Consider the following 16170-nt stretch of genomic DNA (forward strand, 5'->3'; position numbering starts at 1 on the left):
GTTATTTCTTGTTTAAAAAAAGTATATAACTGGAGTTCAACTGCAGTTCTCCTATTGCAGATATTTGGCGTTTTCCAATTTTTCATCAAAATAAACAATGCTGCAATGTGTCCATCCACATGGCCTCTAACATAACCTGGTGGGGGGGTTGCTGGGTTGCCAGGTTATGCAGAGGATCATCTTTGTCAGACAAAGACAGTGTTTTGCATAGTGATTTTACTACTTACACTCCCATCAGCAATTGAGAATTCCCACTGCTCCCCGTCTTTGGCGTACTTACTGATTTTGACCTGCTCTAAATGATCTGAACTTGCTGCTACTTTACTACTAATATGGTTGAGTATCTTTTCATATGTATATCCTCCACCTGTGTTTCCTCTTTTGTGACACGCCTATTTACGTCTTTCAATTTCCTTTTGGGTTGTCTTTTTCTTATTTACTTCTAGGGTTGTTTTTAAAAAATATATATTTGAGATACAAATCCTTTGCTAGTTATATGTGCTACAAGTAATTTCTTCCAGTTTGTAGAAGTTCTTCATTTTATCATAGTCTGATTTCATCATACACTTATGGTTTGTGTTTCTTTGTGTGTACAAAATCCTTCCCTACCTGGGTCACAAAGATACTCTTTCACATTTTTTTCTTAAATTTTAAAGTTTTGGCTTTCACATTTAAAATTTCAATCTATCAAGAATTTATTTTGGGGTACAGGAGAGATAAGCATCCAATTTCACATTTTTTCATATGAATGAACACATATCCAGGCACCTTACATCCAGCAGTTATCCCTTCCCAGTCACCTGAAAGCCAATTCTATTGTATGTCAGATTTCTGTACACGTGAGCATTTATTACTGTTGCACTGGCCTGTTGATCTCACCCTGTGCCAATAGCACAGGATCCTAACCACTAACACGTTATGTAAGTCCTGATTGCATTTAGGCATGCTTTAACCACTTCTTCTTCAGAAGTGTATAGCTAGTCTTGGGCCACTGTTCTTCCACACAGATTTTAGGATCAGCTTGTAAAGTACTTTTAAAAGTCTTATTGGGGTTTTGGTTGGAAAGACATTTGCTCTATAGATCAACGTGGGGAGAACTGATAAAACGTGGATAACGAGTCATTGACTCCTTGAACAGGACAAACCTCCCTGTTTATTTAGGTCTTCTCTAATGTCTTCAATAAAGTTCTATCATTTTCTGCATCAGGTCTTGCACATCTTTTGTTAGATTTGTTTTCAGATTCCTTACTTTCTGTTGCTATCCTAAACGTTGTCTTTTTCTGAATTGTTTTATAAACTAGTGCAGAGATAAGTAGTTTAGTTTTTTTTACTTTTTTTAATTCTTTTTTTTTTATTGCAGTGTAGTCAATTTACAATGTTAGTTTCAAGTGTATCCCTTACTTTCTAAACTTCCTAAATAATTCATTTGAGGAACCAAGGGGGTGCAAGGACAGTGGCCGTCATAAAGATCATCACCTCTGCCAGGGAGGGAAAGATCGCTTACTTGCAAGTCCAGACAGAAACCATTTTGTTGCGGACAATGTCTTTTTGGGGGGGAAGGGGTGATCTGCACTTCACCCTGTTCCACCTGGGGAGTAGTGGAGGTGGTGGGGAAGCGAGGCTCACATTGCTGTTGTCCGAGGTGGTGGCGGCGGCGGCGGCATCCAGAATCTCACGGTAGCGCTGCAGGCAGGGCTGGAGGCGGCTCTCGAGCAGCTACAGCTCCGGAAGCACCTTGACATGACGGCTGCGTGCAACCCCAAGAGGCAGTGAGCCAAGGCTTTCCCCAGATTCCCGACCTCACCATGCCTGCCCTGTCTCTTCCTAGCCTCCCAGACCCCTGGCCCAATCCCTTCCGGAACTAGCAGAGCTTCTCGTCTTTAACCTTATCCAAGGGAAGACGAGGAGAGGAAAATAAACCGCTTCCACCCTCCCCACCACACAATCCTGTATCTACAAACGGCGAAGAAACAAACTGAAAAAAAGATGGGGCCTGGGTGAACTCAGGTGAAAGAATCTTCATCAGGCTCAGGATTTGGATTTCCTTGCCCCAGAGAGAGCGGGGCTTCTCGCGCAGCCGCCAATCCTAACCTCATTTACCTACTCCCGAGCCCCTCCCTGGCCCTCAACACTAACCCTCCAAGGAAGACTTCTAAGCAATCCTTTCCCATCAGACCTTTCCTGGTCCCCATACTTAGAATCCCCAACCCACCCCCACCCCAAAAGGTTCTCTCCATCTCTCACTTGGGTGGATTTGTCTCTGGGGCTGGTGTTGGGCCCGCTGGGCCTGGGCGGGAAGGGGTGAGCTCCCGGCTCTGGGCGGCGGCACGCTTCTCCACTTCCGCAGCCTCCACGGCCTCCAGAGGGCGCACTTCACATTTGGCCGGCTCTGCTGTTTGAGAGCTCAAGGCTACTGGCCCCGGGGCCACAGCTGGTGTCTGAGGGGGCTGCAGACTGTGCTGCGCTTGGGACCCACCTGGGCACTCGCTCCAGGGTAGGAAGGTCTCTATATCCCCGATCATGTGCTGAGCCATCTCTGGCTGGACTTGGGGCTCACTCTGAATCGGGGCCTGTTCCATGTTGGTGGGAACATCTACAGCAGAGCCGTCATCACTAGGAAGATTGAAGGTTCCGCCCATGACATAGCTGTTGGCATTCCGGTCACGAACAGAGGCCCTAGGCCCACAAGTACCAGGCGGGGGTCCCCCACCATAGGTGGCTGAGGTAGACCCTGTCCCAGAAGATGCCAGAAAAGGGAGCCAAAGCTGAGGAGGAGCCCGTTCCACCAGGTGGATAACCTTTCCCCCAACATTGTATTCCTGGAGCGTCTTATCATCCTGCAGAACTCGAGCCTGGTAGATAAGTCGTTGTTTCTCGGAGGGGATGCTGACAGACGCAGCAATGTGCTTCTTAAACTCCTTTACATTCATCTGGGCCCCCACAATAAAGGTCCGGGTCTGTGAGTCCAGGGTCTTCACCAGCACCTCCAGGCTGTCAGGCCCCTCCATACTGGTACTGGTACTATCTCTGGGCTCTATGGCCGACAGCTCTCGTCATTTCCGGTCTCCCCCAACATGGCACCGATGGCCACTTCCGTTTCCCGATAGTATTGGGGGATCTTGAGGCCGTACTTCCGGCTCCCCGCAGGTCCCCAAGCAGCAAGTTCCTGGGGACGAGCTGGGCCAGAGCCGGCCTAGATGGGAGTGAGCCAAGTATCCCGAAGAGCCGCCGCCATCACCCCGGAGCCCACACTCAGCAATTTAGTTCTGAATGCTATCTTATATCCTGCCACCTTGATAAACTCATTAATTCTAATCATCTCTTGGTATATTATTTTGGACTTTTTAATGTAGATAATCATCTCACCTGGAAATTATAATTTCATTTTTTTCTAATCATTATATGTTTCCTCCTTCTTTCCTTCCTCTTTTCCTTCTCATTCTTTTTTTATATTAAACATATTGGCTAACACTTCCAATAAAATGTTGACTAGGAGGATATTGATTAAGATCCTTGTTTTGTTAGGGAGAATGCTTTTTACTTTTTATTAATAAGTACCATTTTGCCAAATCTTGCAAGTGAAGAAAATTATCTTATATTCCTAGAAATTTTAATCATGAAAGTGTGTTGATTTGATTAAATGCTTATTCTGTATAGATTTTCTTCTTTAACCTGTTAATGTCACTGCATATATTTATAATTTTATATATAAATAACATTATAGAACACATTATATACTAATAAAATCTAATTATTATATATATTTATTATATTAATATATAATATGTATTAATGTTAAACCACCCCTTACATCCACAGTACCAGCCCAGTTTGGTCATGATTTTTAAATATGTCATTGGATTCAGTCTTCTACTATTCTTTCTTGATTTTTGAATTTTAAGCACATGAATGAGGTTGCCTTGGTTTGGGTAATAAAGTTATACTGGTTTTTCAAAGTGAACTGATGAGTGTTCCCTCTTTGCTGTTCTCTGAAAGAGTTTGTATAGAATTTTAATATCTATTCTTTGAAAGTTTTCTGTGGGTTTGATGTTTTCTATGTGGGCTTAGCTATTCAATTATGTTTAGTGGTTGTGGGACTATTCAGGATTTTGATTTTTTTCTTAAGCCAGTTTTGATGTCATGTGTTTCAAGGAATTTGTGCATTTTGCCTACTTTTAAATTTATTAATACAAAGTTATATAGAATATTCTCTTTTTGTCTTTTTAATCTCTAGCTGTAACAATATTTCCTTTCTCATCCTTAATATTATTGGTTTACACATTTAAAAAATTCTTTTTAAACTTTGCCAGATGTTTATCTACTTTATTAGTCTTTCAAAGAACTGATTTTGGCTTTGTTGATTTCTTCTCCTGTATCTTTATTTTTCTATTTGATTAATTTATGATATTCTCTCTTTTACTTTTACTGAGTTTTGTTATTCTTTTTCTAATTCTGTAAGCTGGATGCTTAGCTAATTGTCAGCTTTCTTTTCTTTTCTTTTTTTTAATAAGCATTTAAGTCTAAATTTCCCTCAAACTACCACTTACAATGCATTACAGAAGTTTTAGTATATGTGCTGCCAAAGTGAGCATGCATTACAAAAGTTTTGACATGTAGTATTTTCATTCATAAGGACTTTAAAATCTTCCAGTGTGATTTTTTTTCTAATTTACAAGTAAATGGAAATTTTTTTACTCCTTGTTTTATCATTGGCTTTTAACCTAGTTGCACTGTAGGTTTCAGAAACATAATCTATATGATACCAGTATTGAGAATTGCGTTATGTTCTAGTATATGGTCACTTTTTATATATTTCCCACGTGTGCATGGAAATATTTGTATTCTCTGGTTGCTAGATTTAGGATTTTATCTACATCTATTTGTTTGAGTTTGTTAATTTTGTAGTTTAAATCTTCTATATCTTAACTGTTTCTTTGTTTGATATATCAATAACTGCAGGAGATATGTGGAAGTCTTCCATAATAATCATAGATTTAACAGATTTTCTCTGTAGTTCTATCCATTCTTGCTTTGTATATTTTGAGGCTATTTTATGAGTTGAATTGTTTTATCAAGTTCATTAAAACTTTTATCATTGCTAGGAACTCTATTTCTTACAATAATATTTAACTTAATGACTATGCTTTTGATACTAACAAAGCCAATTCAACTTTCCTTTGGTTGATATTTTTCTGAAGTATCATTTGATTTTTAGCCTTTTGGTGTCCTTAAGTTTTAGGAGTGACTCTTGTAGACAACATATAGCTGTATTAAAAAAAACTATTATTCTGATAGTCTGTGTCTTTTAACTGAAGAGTTGAGCCCGTTTACAATTTTTAAGAGTTAGTGATAAATTTGGACTTGTATCTGCCATCTAATTTTGTGCTTTCTTTTTGACCCACCCATCTTTTCCATGGTTCTTGTTTCTCCTTTCTCACTTTTTTAAAAGCTGAGGGATTTCCCTCATTTATTTCTTTTCCTCTATGCATTTGGTAATTGCATACTCCTTTTCTATTATTTTTATTAATTACCCTTAAAATGTTATGTTTCAAATGTACAGAAGTCTCTAGTTAATAATTATTTAGTACTCCCCACCAAATAATTCAAGGACCTTAAACCACATTAACTCCAAGCACCCATCCCAATTTGTATATGATTGACATCCAATGTTTGAGTTCTGCCCTTTTTTCTTTTTTGTCCACAAAGTAGACATTATTACTGCTATTAATACTATTTTATAAAGATAATTTTTGTTTAGATTTACCTGCATGTTTACCACTTCTTTTATCACCATTTCTTCTTGTATATCAGACCTTCCTTTTGGGATAATTTCCCTTCACTTTCTTTTAGTGAAATCTGACAGTGGCAAAACCCTCAGTTTTTGCTCATGTGAAGATGACTTTATTTTGTTCTCATTCTCAAAAGATGGTTTTACTGAATACACAGGCCTAGGTCAATAGTTATTTTGTCTTGGCACTTTGAAGATTGTTTCCCGTTTCTTACGGATTTCTATGTGGCTATTGATAAATTTACTGTTAGTCTAAATGCCATTCTTTTATAATTAATTTGTTTCTTTCCTCTGGTTGCTTCTAAGGTCTTCTCTTGATTTTTGGTCTTTTGCAAGTTTATTACAATATGTCTAGGTGTGAATTTATGTCTCTTAGATGTTCTGAAAAGTTCTCAGCCATTATCTCTTCAAATATAATCTCACCTTGGCTTTTTCTGCTCTTCCCTTGTGGGTCTCAGTTGCATAATAGACCTTCCTATTCTTGCCTCCATCTCTCTTTACCTACTTTTCATATTTTACATCTCCTTTTTTCTCCATGCTATATTCTGGGTAATTCCTTCAGTTCTATTTTCTAGTTCATAATTATCTCTTCAGCTGCATCTAATCTATTGAATCCATCTGATGAGATTTTTATATCATTGATTATAATTTTTATTTATACAAGTTGTACTTGGTTTATTATTCAAATCTTCCTGTCCATTCTTGATAAGTTTTTATTCTACATATTTTTCATGATGTGATTCCATCTTGTATTTCTTTGAACATTTTATACATGGTGATCATATATTCTATATTTGCTAATTCCAATAGCCATAGTATTTTGGAAGGGTATCTCAGTGTATTGCTTATTGTATTGCTGACTCTTATTCATAGTGGTTTGTTTCCTCGTAGTCTGATGATCACTGATTGTGAGCTCATATTTTAAATTTACTCGGTGGGAATCCTGAGGGCCTAAATTGGAGGTGCATTCCTACTGAGGGCATTTGCATTTGCTTCTGCCGGGAGGGAGTCGGGGCCACTATTAACCTAGGACTACTCTAGCCCCCTTTAAGAGAACCTGGCACATTAAAAGAGTCTCAAGTTAAGTTCTTTCACCTTGCCTCTGCCCTAGGCTTAATTTGCCTGTCACAGTGCTTATTTCAACATTTAGCCTGACTTTCCTTTTTACCTATTAGTCACCCCTCCAGGCTTTAGTTTCAGTTCTCCAATGTCTTGATGTGTTTTTCTTGGCAGAGGATGTTTAGTCCTTAGAGATTTCCCTAACTTTCTAACAAACCCAGCAGTGTTTGTTTTTGTTTGTTTGTTTGTTTTGTTTTGTTTTTATAATTCATGCAGAATCTAGTTGTATTTTAGTGGGAGGGTCTTTCAGAGCACTAGTCCACCATCTTGCCAAAATTAGAAATCCCATGATTATCATTTTATCCCCATTTTATAGATGAGGAAACTGAGTTTCAGAAAATTAAATGTCTTGCTCAAGACTACACAGCCAACCCAACCAGTGACAGAATCAAGACTGGAACCCATGCTGTCTGACTCCAGAGCCTGAAACTGAGCTTGTCCCGTGGTTTGCTGTTCTCCAAAGGAGAAGAAAAAGGTTTAAAGGATTGCAGCCTTGAAGTGTGTGGTGCAGGCTCAGGTCAACTCTCTGGGATAAACCCACATGCTTCTGCTAAGGAAGGAATGATATCTGCCCCAGAGTGGGTAGGCCCCAGCCATCCAGCACCAGCTGCCAGCTCAACAGCAGCTCAGCCAGAGCCCATACAAGGCAGTCAGCCCACAGCTCCCACCCTGGGAAGGGAGCCAGCAGGAGTTTCCTGCACTCGGGTTTCCATGACAACCAGTTGCCCTACATGAGATGCAAAAGTCACAAGCAATGAGTGGAACATTCTTGAATCTTGAGTCTTCATTACAGGTAGGTCTTCTGCAGCCTTGGGGGGGCACTATGAGGGGGAATTCAAAGGAAAGAGAATTCATGTGAAGGGATAATGTTCAAACTCACCTACCCCTTTTTCCTCACCAACAACCTAGTTACCATGGCCCCAGGGTCCCAGGTCCAAGGAAGTCCAGAAACAGGCTTAGAGTAGCCTGGTGCTAGGTCTCAAACAATACCAGGTTCCCCCTTTTCATTCAACAGAAATCCCCTCTTGCCTCCTCCAGTCAGGTCCTCAGGTTCCTATGTTAAATGAGGGTCCCTGTCCTTGGTGAGCAGTTAGTCTAGTGCAAGACCCAGGCAGGTCCTAACAGCCAATTACAACCAGGGGACAAGGGAGCACAGAGGCCATGAGAGCACAGAAGAGGGATTCCCTCCAGGAAGTCTTCCCAGAGCAGATACATTTGAGCTGGCCCGGGGTGACAAAAATGTAGCCCAGTAGAGCAGGCAGGGAAAGGCATCTCAGGCAGAGGGAACTACATGCAGCGGGCTCAGAAGCATGAAGGAGCCCGGTCATTTTGGTGAAACAAGATGAGGGAAGCAGGAAAGGCAGCCTTGAACTCAGTGCTGTGAACTTTGGCTTTATCCTGAGAGCAGCAGGCTGCCCTGAGAGGGTTTTACAAGGGTCTGACAGGGCCCAATTGTCATCATTGTATCGAGGGTGTATAGGAGCTCATAGCAGTAACACAAGGAGTGTCCACAGCAAGGAGGACAATGACTGTAGTGGCAGGGACAAGAGAGAAGGGGACAGATGTGAGAGGTGTTTAGAAGGCCAAATCTACAGGACTTGGTGAGAAGTTTGGCTGTGAGGAATGTGAGAAGACAGGAGTGTTAACCAGGAGCAGTGCTGGGAACCCGGGAGGGGCAGCTATGACAGGCCCTTGCCAGGGCATGTGGAGGTGACCGATTTTCCTCATACAGATGCCAGTGATCAGGTTCCCTGGAGTGTGATGTCCAGGACACGGCCTCTCCAGGTCAGTGCAGAAAAAGAACGTTTCAGAGCCTTCTTCAGCCTGGCGGCTTCCAGCAGGTTTCAACCACCAGGCAGATATTCTAGCTTCAGTTCTGCCCCCAACCCCAATCCTCTGCTCCCAGCTGAACCGAGCCAGCCCTGGTGTCCCAGAGCCTCAGCAGAGGGTAGTCTGGGCAGCTGGTGTCTCTCAGTGCTAGGCCACTGGCTCCACATCTCCCAGGGCAGTGGAGCCAAATTTCTGTTTTGTGCCTTGTTTCCTTCTGGTTATGTGCTTGTCACAAAGTTATGTCTGTGGCTGCTTGATTGGGTAGCCTGAGGCTGTATTATTAAGAAGGAAATTGCCTTGGAATCAAGGTGATGATTACAAATCTTAGAAAGGGGCTCTGAAGTCCAACATAACAGTGTTCAAATCCTGACTCTATCCTAACAGGCTACGTGTCTGTGGGCAGTGCCTCCCCCAGTTAATGGGATCCTCAGATATTCCATGCCCTTCTGCTCACACTTCTCGCCTCCCTCAAGCCCCTCTCCTGTTTACTCTCATCTCCTGTTCGCTGTCATCCCCCTCCAGTGCCAGGCCATGCTCCCACCACCAGCTGATCCTGGTAAGGAGTTATCTCAGGCTCCTGAGGGAACAGCGTTAGGGCCCAGCTGCCTTCCCATCTCTTCTCTTCAGCTCCGGCCCCCAACCTGATCTCCAGGCAGGTGCCAGGCCGGCCATCAAGGACCAGAGCTTGCCTGCCCCATCTGCAGTGTGTACTGGTGTACTGACCCAAATCAGGACTCGGAAGCATCATCCTGTCCCCAGGGGAAGCTGGAGGGGCATTTGGAAACGCAAGTGGGGCCCAAGGCTGGACTCCATTTCTGCTCCTCTTATTCCCTCTTCCAGTACCCCTCCGCCCCGCACACCCCAACACTCAGCTGGCAGCAGGAGGAGGGAGGTGTGGTCGTCAAAGGAGCCTGGAAGAGGGGCGGGGCCAGGCCTGAGAAGCTGGAGGCAAACCCTATCCCTGGGTCCAGACAATCCAGACCCCCTCCATGAAGGCCCGGGGAAACAGAGGGTGGTCGCAGGCTGTGAGCCCCGGTCTGACCCGCGCCCTGCCTGGCGGAGCCACCCCTCGGCCAGGGAGGCTCCCAGACCCCAGCACCCGCTTCCTCCGCGGGGCGGGGCCCGGCGGCCACAAGCCAAGCGCCGTAAAATTTAAAGAGGTGAGAGAGACACTTCGCAGAAACCTCAGCAGCGCGGGGAAATGAAATAAGGCCTCCCTTCGGGGCGCCCGCCCCCGCCTGCGCCGCCCGGGCCCCCGGTCACCCCGGAGGGTCCAGGTGTGGGCCCCGCGCTTAACACCCCCTCCTCAGGGTTGGGGTAGAGACACGCTTCTGCCCCCCCCCCCCCTCAGCGTGGGGAGGGCGAGGCCAGGCACCGGGGATCGGACCCCAGCAACCTGCCGGGTGTTCCTGGCTAGGGCTGAGTCTGGCCACTCTCCCTCGTCCCCACCAGGGCCGAGAGAGCGTCCCCTCCCCCACGTGGAAAAACGGACCCAGAAATGCCTCCCCAACTTGTCCCGATGCGTTTCTCGAGTGTCCGCCCCCTCCCTCTCCTCGCCGTCTGAGAGTCCCCTCCATTCCCGTCCAGCCCCCCGTCTTTCCCCCCATGATGGATGGAGCCTTCAGGGAGCCAGCGCGGGCGGGCTCGGCTCAGGCGGAAATGAAGAGGATAAGATCTGCGAGCCGAGCGGCCCGTGACACGGTGATATCCGCCACGCTCGCTGCGCTGCGGGTGATGGATGGGCGGAGCACCCCCACTCCGGGCTTGGTACGCTGTGGGGCCGAGGGTCCCCGCCCGGCAGCCCCAGAACCCCGCCCCCCAGGACAAAACTCGAGAGCGCGCGGGCGCGCACACACCCGGCGCCCATCCCAGAAACACTGCGCTGCAGCCACACACGAGGCGGACTGACTCCCCCCGCCCCCCACACACACTCAGCCCCCTACGCATCTGGCCGTGCCCCACGCACATATATGGGACAATCCTTCTTCCCCTAATGCACTCGCAGCAGATCCTTTCATGGCACTCACACAAATGAGATTGTCCTTAGTGCAAATTACACCTTGTACATTTGCCCATCGGACTGCTTCTTGCCTGTGCACATCCAGGCAGGCTGGACCTCCTTGCCTCCAACACGGTGTTCCTAAAGTCTCACGGGCCACTCAAGGAGAGGGTGTGACCACTGTGAAACTCTGGGCGGGTGTCTTGGGAAAGGGAGCAGGACAACAGTTGCTACTTGTGCACATCATCTTGTCTGGCCACTGAGGGGGTCAGGCTCGCCATGGAAAGGGACAGCGGGCAGCACTAGTACTGTCCAAACAGGCCTCACCATCAGTGTTGCCATGGTTACCATCTTCCTAGCACGATCACACAGCAACATCATCGTTACTATGGTTGCAGGCACCGCATCCCCCTCCTCTGCATTTCTACCATTTGCTTGCCATCACCATTACCATTCATTCGTTCACTTATTTGTGTATTCACTCATCCCCTCATTGTGCTCATCAACTAGGGATACAGAGGTGAGTAAATCGGTGCCCACCTTTGGGAGTGCACAGTGGAATGGAGGGGGTTGAGAGGTAAGCAATGCATGGTGTGCATTCTGCAGCGCCCTGAAGAACCAGGAAGCCTTGTTACATAGGTGGTTTGGTAGGAAGGATACTCAGGGGACACCTGGCAGGGAGCGCAGCTGTAAGAAGGATGTGAAGCCATCGACTACATCATCGCCACCACCAGGTGGTGCTCCGGGTGCTTGGAGAAGCGTATTCTCTAGGGTGTCATGAGCAGGTGATAGGGAGAGGAGGCTAGTTGCTGCCACAGTATGAGGGATCTTTAATGACCCCAAATTCCCCGTGGAATAGATCTGGGAGTCTGACAGACTTAGGTATGAATCCTGACTTTGCCAATCCCTAGTTTAGGGACTTTGGGCACATCATTTCTGCACAGTGTCTGGCACTTAGTAAGCTATTGTCTTTTATTATTGTTATTTTAAACCAGGTGAAGGATCTTTGGAGAACCACCAACTTTACCACTTTTGCTCTTTAAGGGAAGCTCAAGTTCCTCTCCTCACCCACCTCCTAAAGCCAAACCCAAGAGGAACGGAAGTGGGTGGTTCAGGCCAAGGTCATTACTTACTGGAGGATGAAGTCTGGCAGTGGAGCTTTCCTAGAAACCAGCCCACCTGTGCACATCCTCTCCTTTGTCCACAGGCTGAGTCTCAGGGAAGGAGTCCCTATCTGGGCACATGCTGGGTGGTTAAAGGCTTGGGCCGCTCACCTGGGCCAGGGATTCAACTTGGTTTGAACCTGAGGTCTTAGATGACTTTCTTTAACTAGGGTTTCCCATCAGAACCAACAGGAAGACTTTTTTGAAATGTGAATGGCTGGAAAATTCTGACTCAGCAGATCTGGGTTTGAGTCCTGAAAGGAGCTCCTAGGGAATTCTAATCTGCTCCCTGGTTAATTTCCAATATATCTTGGCTGCTTATGCCCCTGGGACCAGCACTCCGTGGGTATCTTTGGTTCTGTCTGTGCAGCTCCCCTCCCTTCTCAAAGGCAGCATCTCCATCCCCAGCCTCCTGCCGATACATGACTATGCAGGAGCGGCCGTGTTCTTCCATGGCTCAGTTGGTTGGTCCCTAAGTGGGCAGCTGACCCAGGATAGGCCACTTAGAATCCTTAGCTGGGATTTTAAAAAATTATTTTATTAAAGTTTAAAATATAAAGTATTTTATACATATGATAATAGAGAGCAATGTAAAACCTTCTGCTCATCACCCATATTTAGCAATCATTAACTTGATGCCATAGTATTACTTCTATCTGATTTTGCCCTCCTGATCCATTTTCATTACCTTCTTCGCTATTACTTACCCAGAGGTAACTGCTATTCTAAATTGATGTGTCCTGCCATCCACATTTTTATACTTCTACTGTATAGGTGTCCATTAAAATATAGTATTATGTTATGCTTTTTAATATTTAAATAAGTTGTCATATACTGTTATATACATATTTACATAAGTGGAATCATTCTCAGCTTGCTTTTATTCAACATTATTTTCTGAGATTTGTTCATGTTGATACATGTAGCCCTGGTCCATTCATCCTGCCTGAGGAAGAGTAATCAACCCACTGTATGAAAACACCGAAATTTCTTCATTTCCTCCACTATTGGTAGACAAACAGATTGCATTCTTATTTCTTACGCAATTGCAAATGATCCTGCAATGACCATCTTTGTGCATGTCTCTGTATGTAAGAACAGAGTGTCTCTGATTAATATACCGAGGAGTGGAATTGCTGGATCCTGGGGTGTGAATATTGTCAAGCTGTGTTTCCAAATTGCTCTCCAAAGTCATTGCACTAATTTGCCCTCCCACCAGCAGTGTGTAAGAGTCACTTCCCCACAGCCTTATTAATACATACTTGGTACTGCCAGACTTTTCGATGTTTGCCCATTTGATGGATGTGATATGGTGTTTTATTGCTGATCTTTTTTATGTGTATCCCCAATTATTAGTGAAGTTGAGCTTTTCATTTTTTAAAGGAAATTCCATTTTCTCCTTTGTATATTACCTGTTCATGTCCTCTGTCCACTTTTCTTCTGGCTGTTTGCCTTCATCTTACCGAATGGAAGAAGTTCTTTATGTAACCTGAGTATTAATCCATTACAATTTTTTTACTTTGAAAATATTTTCTCCCACTTTGTGGTTTTTAGATATCTTAAATTTAAGATGCTTTGTATATGGTAGTTTTGGCACAGGAATAGGCAAAGCAATGAAGGAGAAAGGACAGTCAGATTTATACTCTCTTCCTTCATGGTTGGTTCTCTCTCTCTCCCATGTTTAAGAAATCTTTTCCTAAACCCCACCATAAGATACTCTCTAATACTTTCCTCCAGTTCTTTCAGTTTTTGCTTTTTTTATATTTAGCCTTCAAGTCACCTAGATTTTTATATATGGCCTTTCTTTTATATGTATTACTTTATATTGATTTCCATATAGGTGGCCAATTGTCCGAGCACTATATGTTACATGGTTCCCCATTTCCTCACTGATTTGTGAAGTGAATACTGTCATATACAGACTTCCTATACATGTGTAAGTCAGTTTCTGGGTTCTGCTTTCCATTCTGTTGATCTATTTGTTTATCCTTGTGCCACAACCAGACAGTTTGGATGATTATATTTGCATAAGAAATATTGATACATGGCAGATGTGATGAAGACTGGCTCACACTTTGCCAAATCTCTTTTTTCTTGTTCTTGGGACCACAGCTGGGCTCCGCTTGCAAGTAGGTGCGTGAGTTCGGCCAGTAATGTGAATGGAAACAATGTACACCATTTCTAGGCACTGCGTATAAAACCTCCCAAGCATGCATGAGCCTCCATTCTCTTTCCCCTTCTACCAGCTTGAAGCAAACATGCATATGGTGACCTTGAAAGAAGGGAACAAAGAATGGAAGAAGACTGGGTCCACGAATTGCTGCTTGAAGGAGACAGCTGCCCACTGGTCAGGAATATCCGATTTGGATTTTAAACAAGACAGAAATGAAGTTTTATCACATTTGCACCTTAAACATGTTGAGGTTTGTTCATTTCAGCAACTATTGTCATCCTAATACAGTATGGCTAATTACCTCCCTGTCCTCTTGTTCTTCCTCCTCAAAATTGTCTTGGCTATTTTTGGCACATCCTCATAGGACTTTTAAGATCAGTTTACCAAGTTCCTTTTAAAGACCTGGCTGTTTTTGGTTGGAATTCCATTTAATTTCTATATTAGTTTGTGGAGGCTTACTTTCTTTACAATACTGAGTTTTTCCATTCATAAACATAATCCATATATTTAGACATTATTTAGTAGATGTTATTAGATTTTATTAGATCAATAATGATACATAATTTATTTTATACATAACTCTTGTGTATTTTCTGCTACTTTTAGTCATAGTTATGCTGATTTTGTTGTCATTGTGAATGAAATTTTTTTTTTTTTTTTGCTTTTCACTCTCTGTGTCTTAATTGGTTGGTGCTACTGTATAGGAACCCTAATGGTTTTTGAATAGTTATTGTATCTGGCAACCTTGCTAAATTTCTCTTATTAGTTCTGATGTTTATTTTTTAGATATACTACACACAAAAGATGCCTCTACTTGCTACCTGGTATTCCCTCTGCTTGGAACTCCTTTATCCCACCTGGTTCACTCCTTCACAACCTTCAAGTCTTTGTTCAAATATCTCATCAGACAGGCCTTCCCTGAGCACACACACAGCAATCTTTCTCCTCCTTTCTTTCTTTTTAGGACTGACGTACTATAAATTGGTTTATTTGTGTCTGCCTCCTCCACTGGAATGTAAACTCTGTAAGAGCAGAAATTTTGTTTTGCTTACTTCCATATCCCCCAGTGCTTTGCTCAATAGATTTTTCTTACAAAACAAATAATGTCAAATTTATCCCTTTTTTCTCCTATCCCTATTCCACGTTTCTTTTCTTTTCTTTTTTTAAAGAGACTTAATTTTTTTAGAGTAGTTTTAGGTTTAAAACAAAATTGGGCAGAAGGTACAGAGATTTCCCATCTTCCTTGCCTCTACACATGGATAGCCTCCTCATTATCAGCATCACTTCCTGGAAAGGTACATCTTTTTAAAAAAGGGTGAACCTGTATTGACACATCAAAATCACCCCACATCTACAGTTTACTTTAGGGTTCACTCTTGGTGTTGTACATTCTAAGGATTGGACAAATGTATAATCACCTATATTCATCATTACAATATCATGCAGAGTATTTTCACTGCCCTAAAAAAATCTCCCCCCACTCTCTACCTCTAAAAACCACTGATCTTTTTATTGTCTCGATAGTTTTGCCTTTTAAAGAACGTCATATACTTGGAATCATACAGTATGCAGCCTTTTCAGATTGGCTTCTCCCACCCAACCAATATGCTTTTAAACTTCTTCCTTGTCTTTTTATAGCTTGGTAGCTTGTTTCTTTTTAGCCCTGAATAATATCCCACCATCTGGAGGTACCACAATTTATTTACCCATTTACCTACTGAAGGACATCTTTTTGTTGCTTCCATGCTTTGGAAATTATGAATAAAGCTGCTATAAATATCTGTGTGCAGGGTTTTGTGTGGACATAAGTTTTCAGCTCCTTTGAGTAAGTACCAAGGAGTGCAACTGCTGGGGAGTATGGCAAGAGTGTGTATAGTTTTGTAGGAAACCACCAAACTGTCTTCCAAAGTAACTAACATTTTTGCATGCCCACCAGCAATGAATACAAGTTCCTGTTGCTCCACATCCTCATCAGCATTTAATGCTACTGCTGTTCTGGATATAGTTTTAATGAACTTCAGTTTATCAATTATTTCGATCATATCTTTCATGTTGCACATATTTCTTTTCAGTACAAAATCAAAGGGATTGTTTCTAA

General features: G+C 43.5%; 1 protein-coding gene across 2 annotated transcripts; it reads right to left on the minus strand.

Annotated features, from left to right (window-relative positions):
- Nucleotides 1-719: 719 nt before the first annotated feature.
- LOC102523497 (large proline-rich protein BAG6-like) lies at nucleotides 720-3270 on the minus strand. 2 transcript variants are annotated; one of them, XM_032479158.1, is made up of 2 exons: nucleotides 2477-3270; nucleotides 720-1747 (listed from the first exon to the last, which is right to left on the minus strand). In XM_032479158.1, the coding sequence occupies exons 1-2, from the start codon at nucleotides 3006-3008 to the stop codon at nucleotides 1623-1625; spliced, it is 657 nt and encodes a 218-aa protein (XP_032335049.1). In that variant the 5' UTR covers nucleotides 3009-3270; the 3' UTR covers nucleotides 720-1622. The 2 variants fall into 2 exon arrangements, with proteins under 2 accessions (XP_032335049.1, XP_032335048.1); XM_032479157.1 differs by having other exon boundaries at nucleotides 2245-3270.
- Nucleotides 3271-16170: the final 12900 nt, after the last annotated feature.

The sequence above is a fragment of the Camelus ferus genome, chromosome 4, assembly GCF_009834535.1.
Source record: "Camelus ferus isolate YT-003-E chromosome 4, BCGSAC_Cfer_1.0, whole genome shotgun sequence".
Lineage (NCBI taxonomy): Eukaryota > Metazoa > Chordata > Mammalia > Artiodactyla > Camelidae > Camelus > Camelus ferus.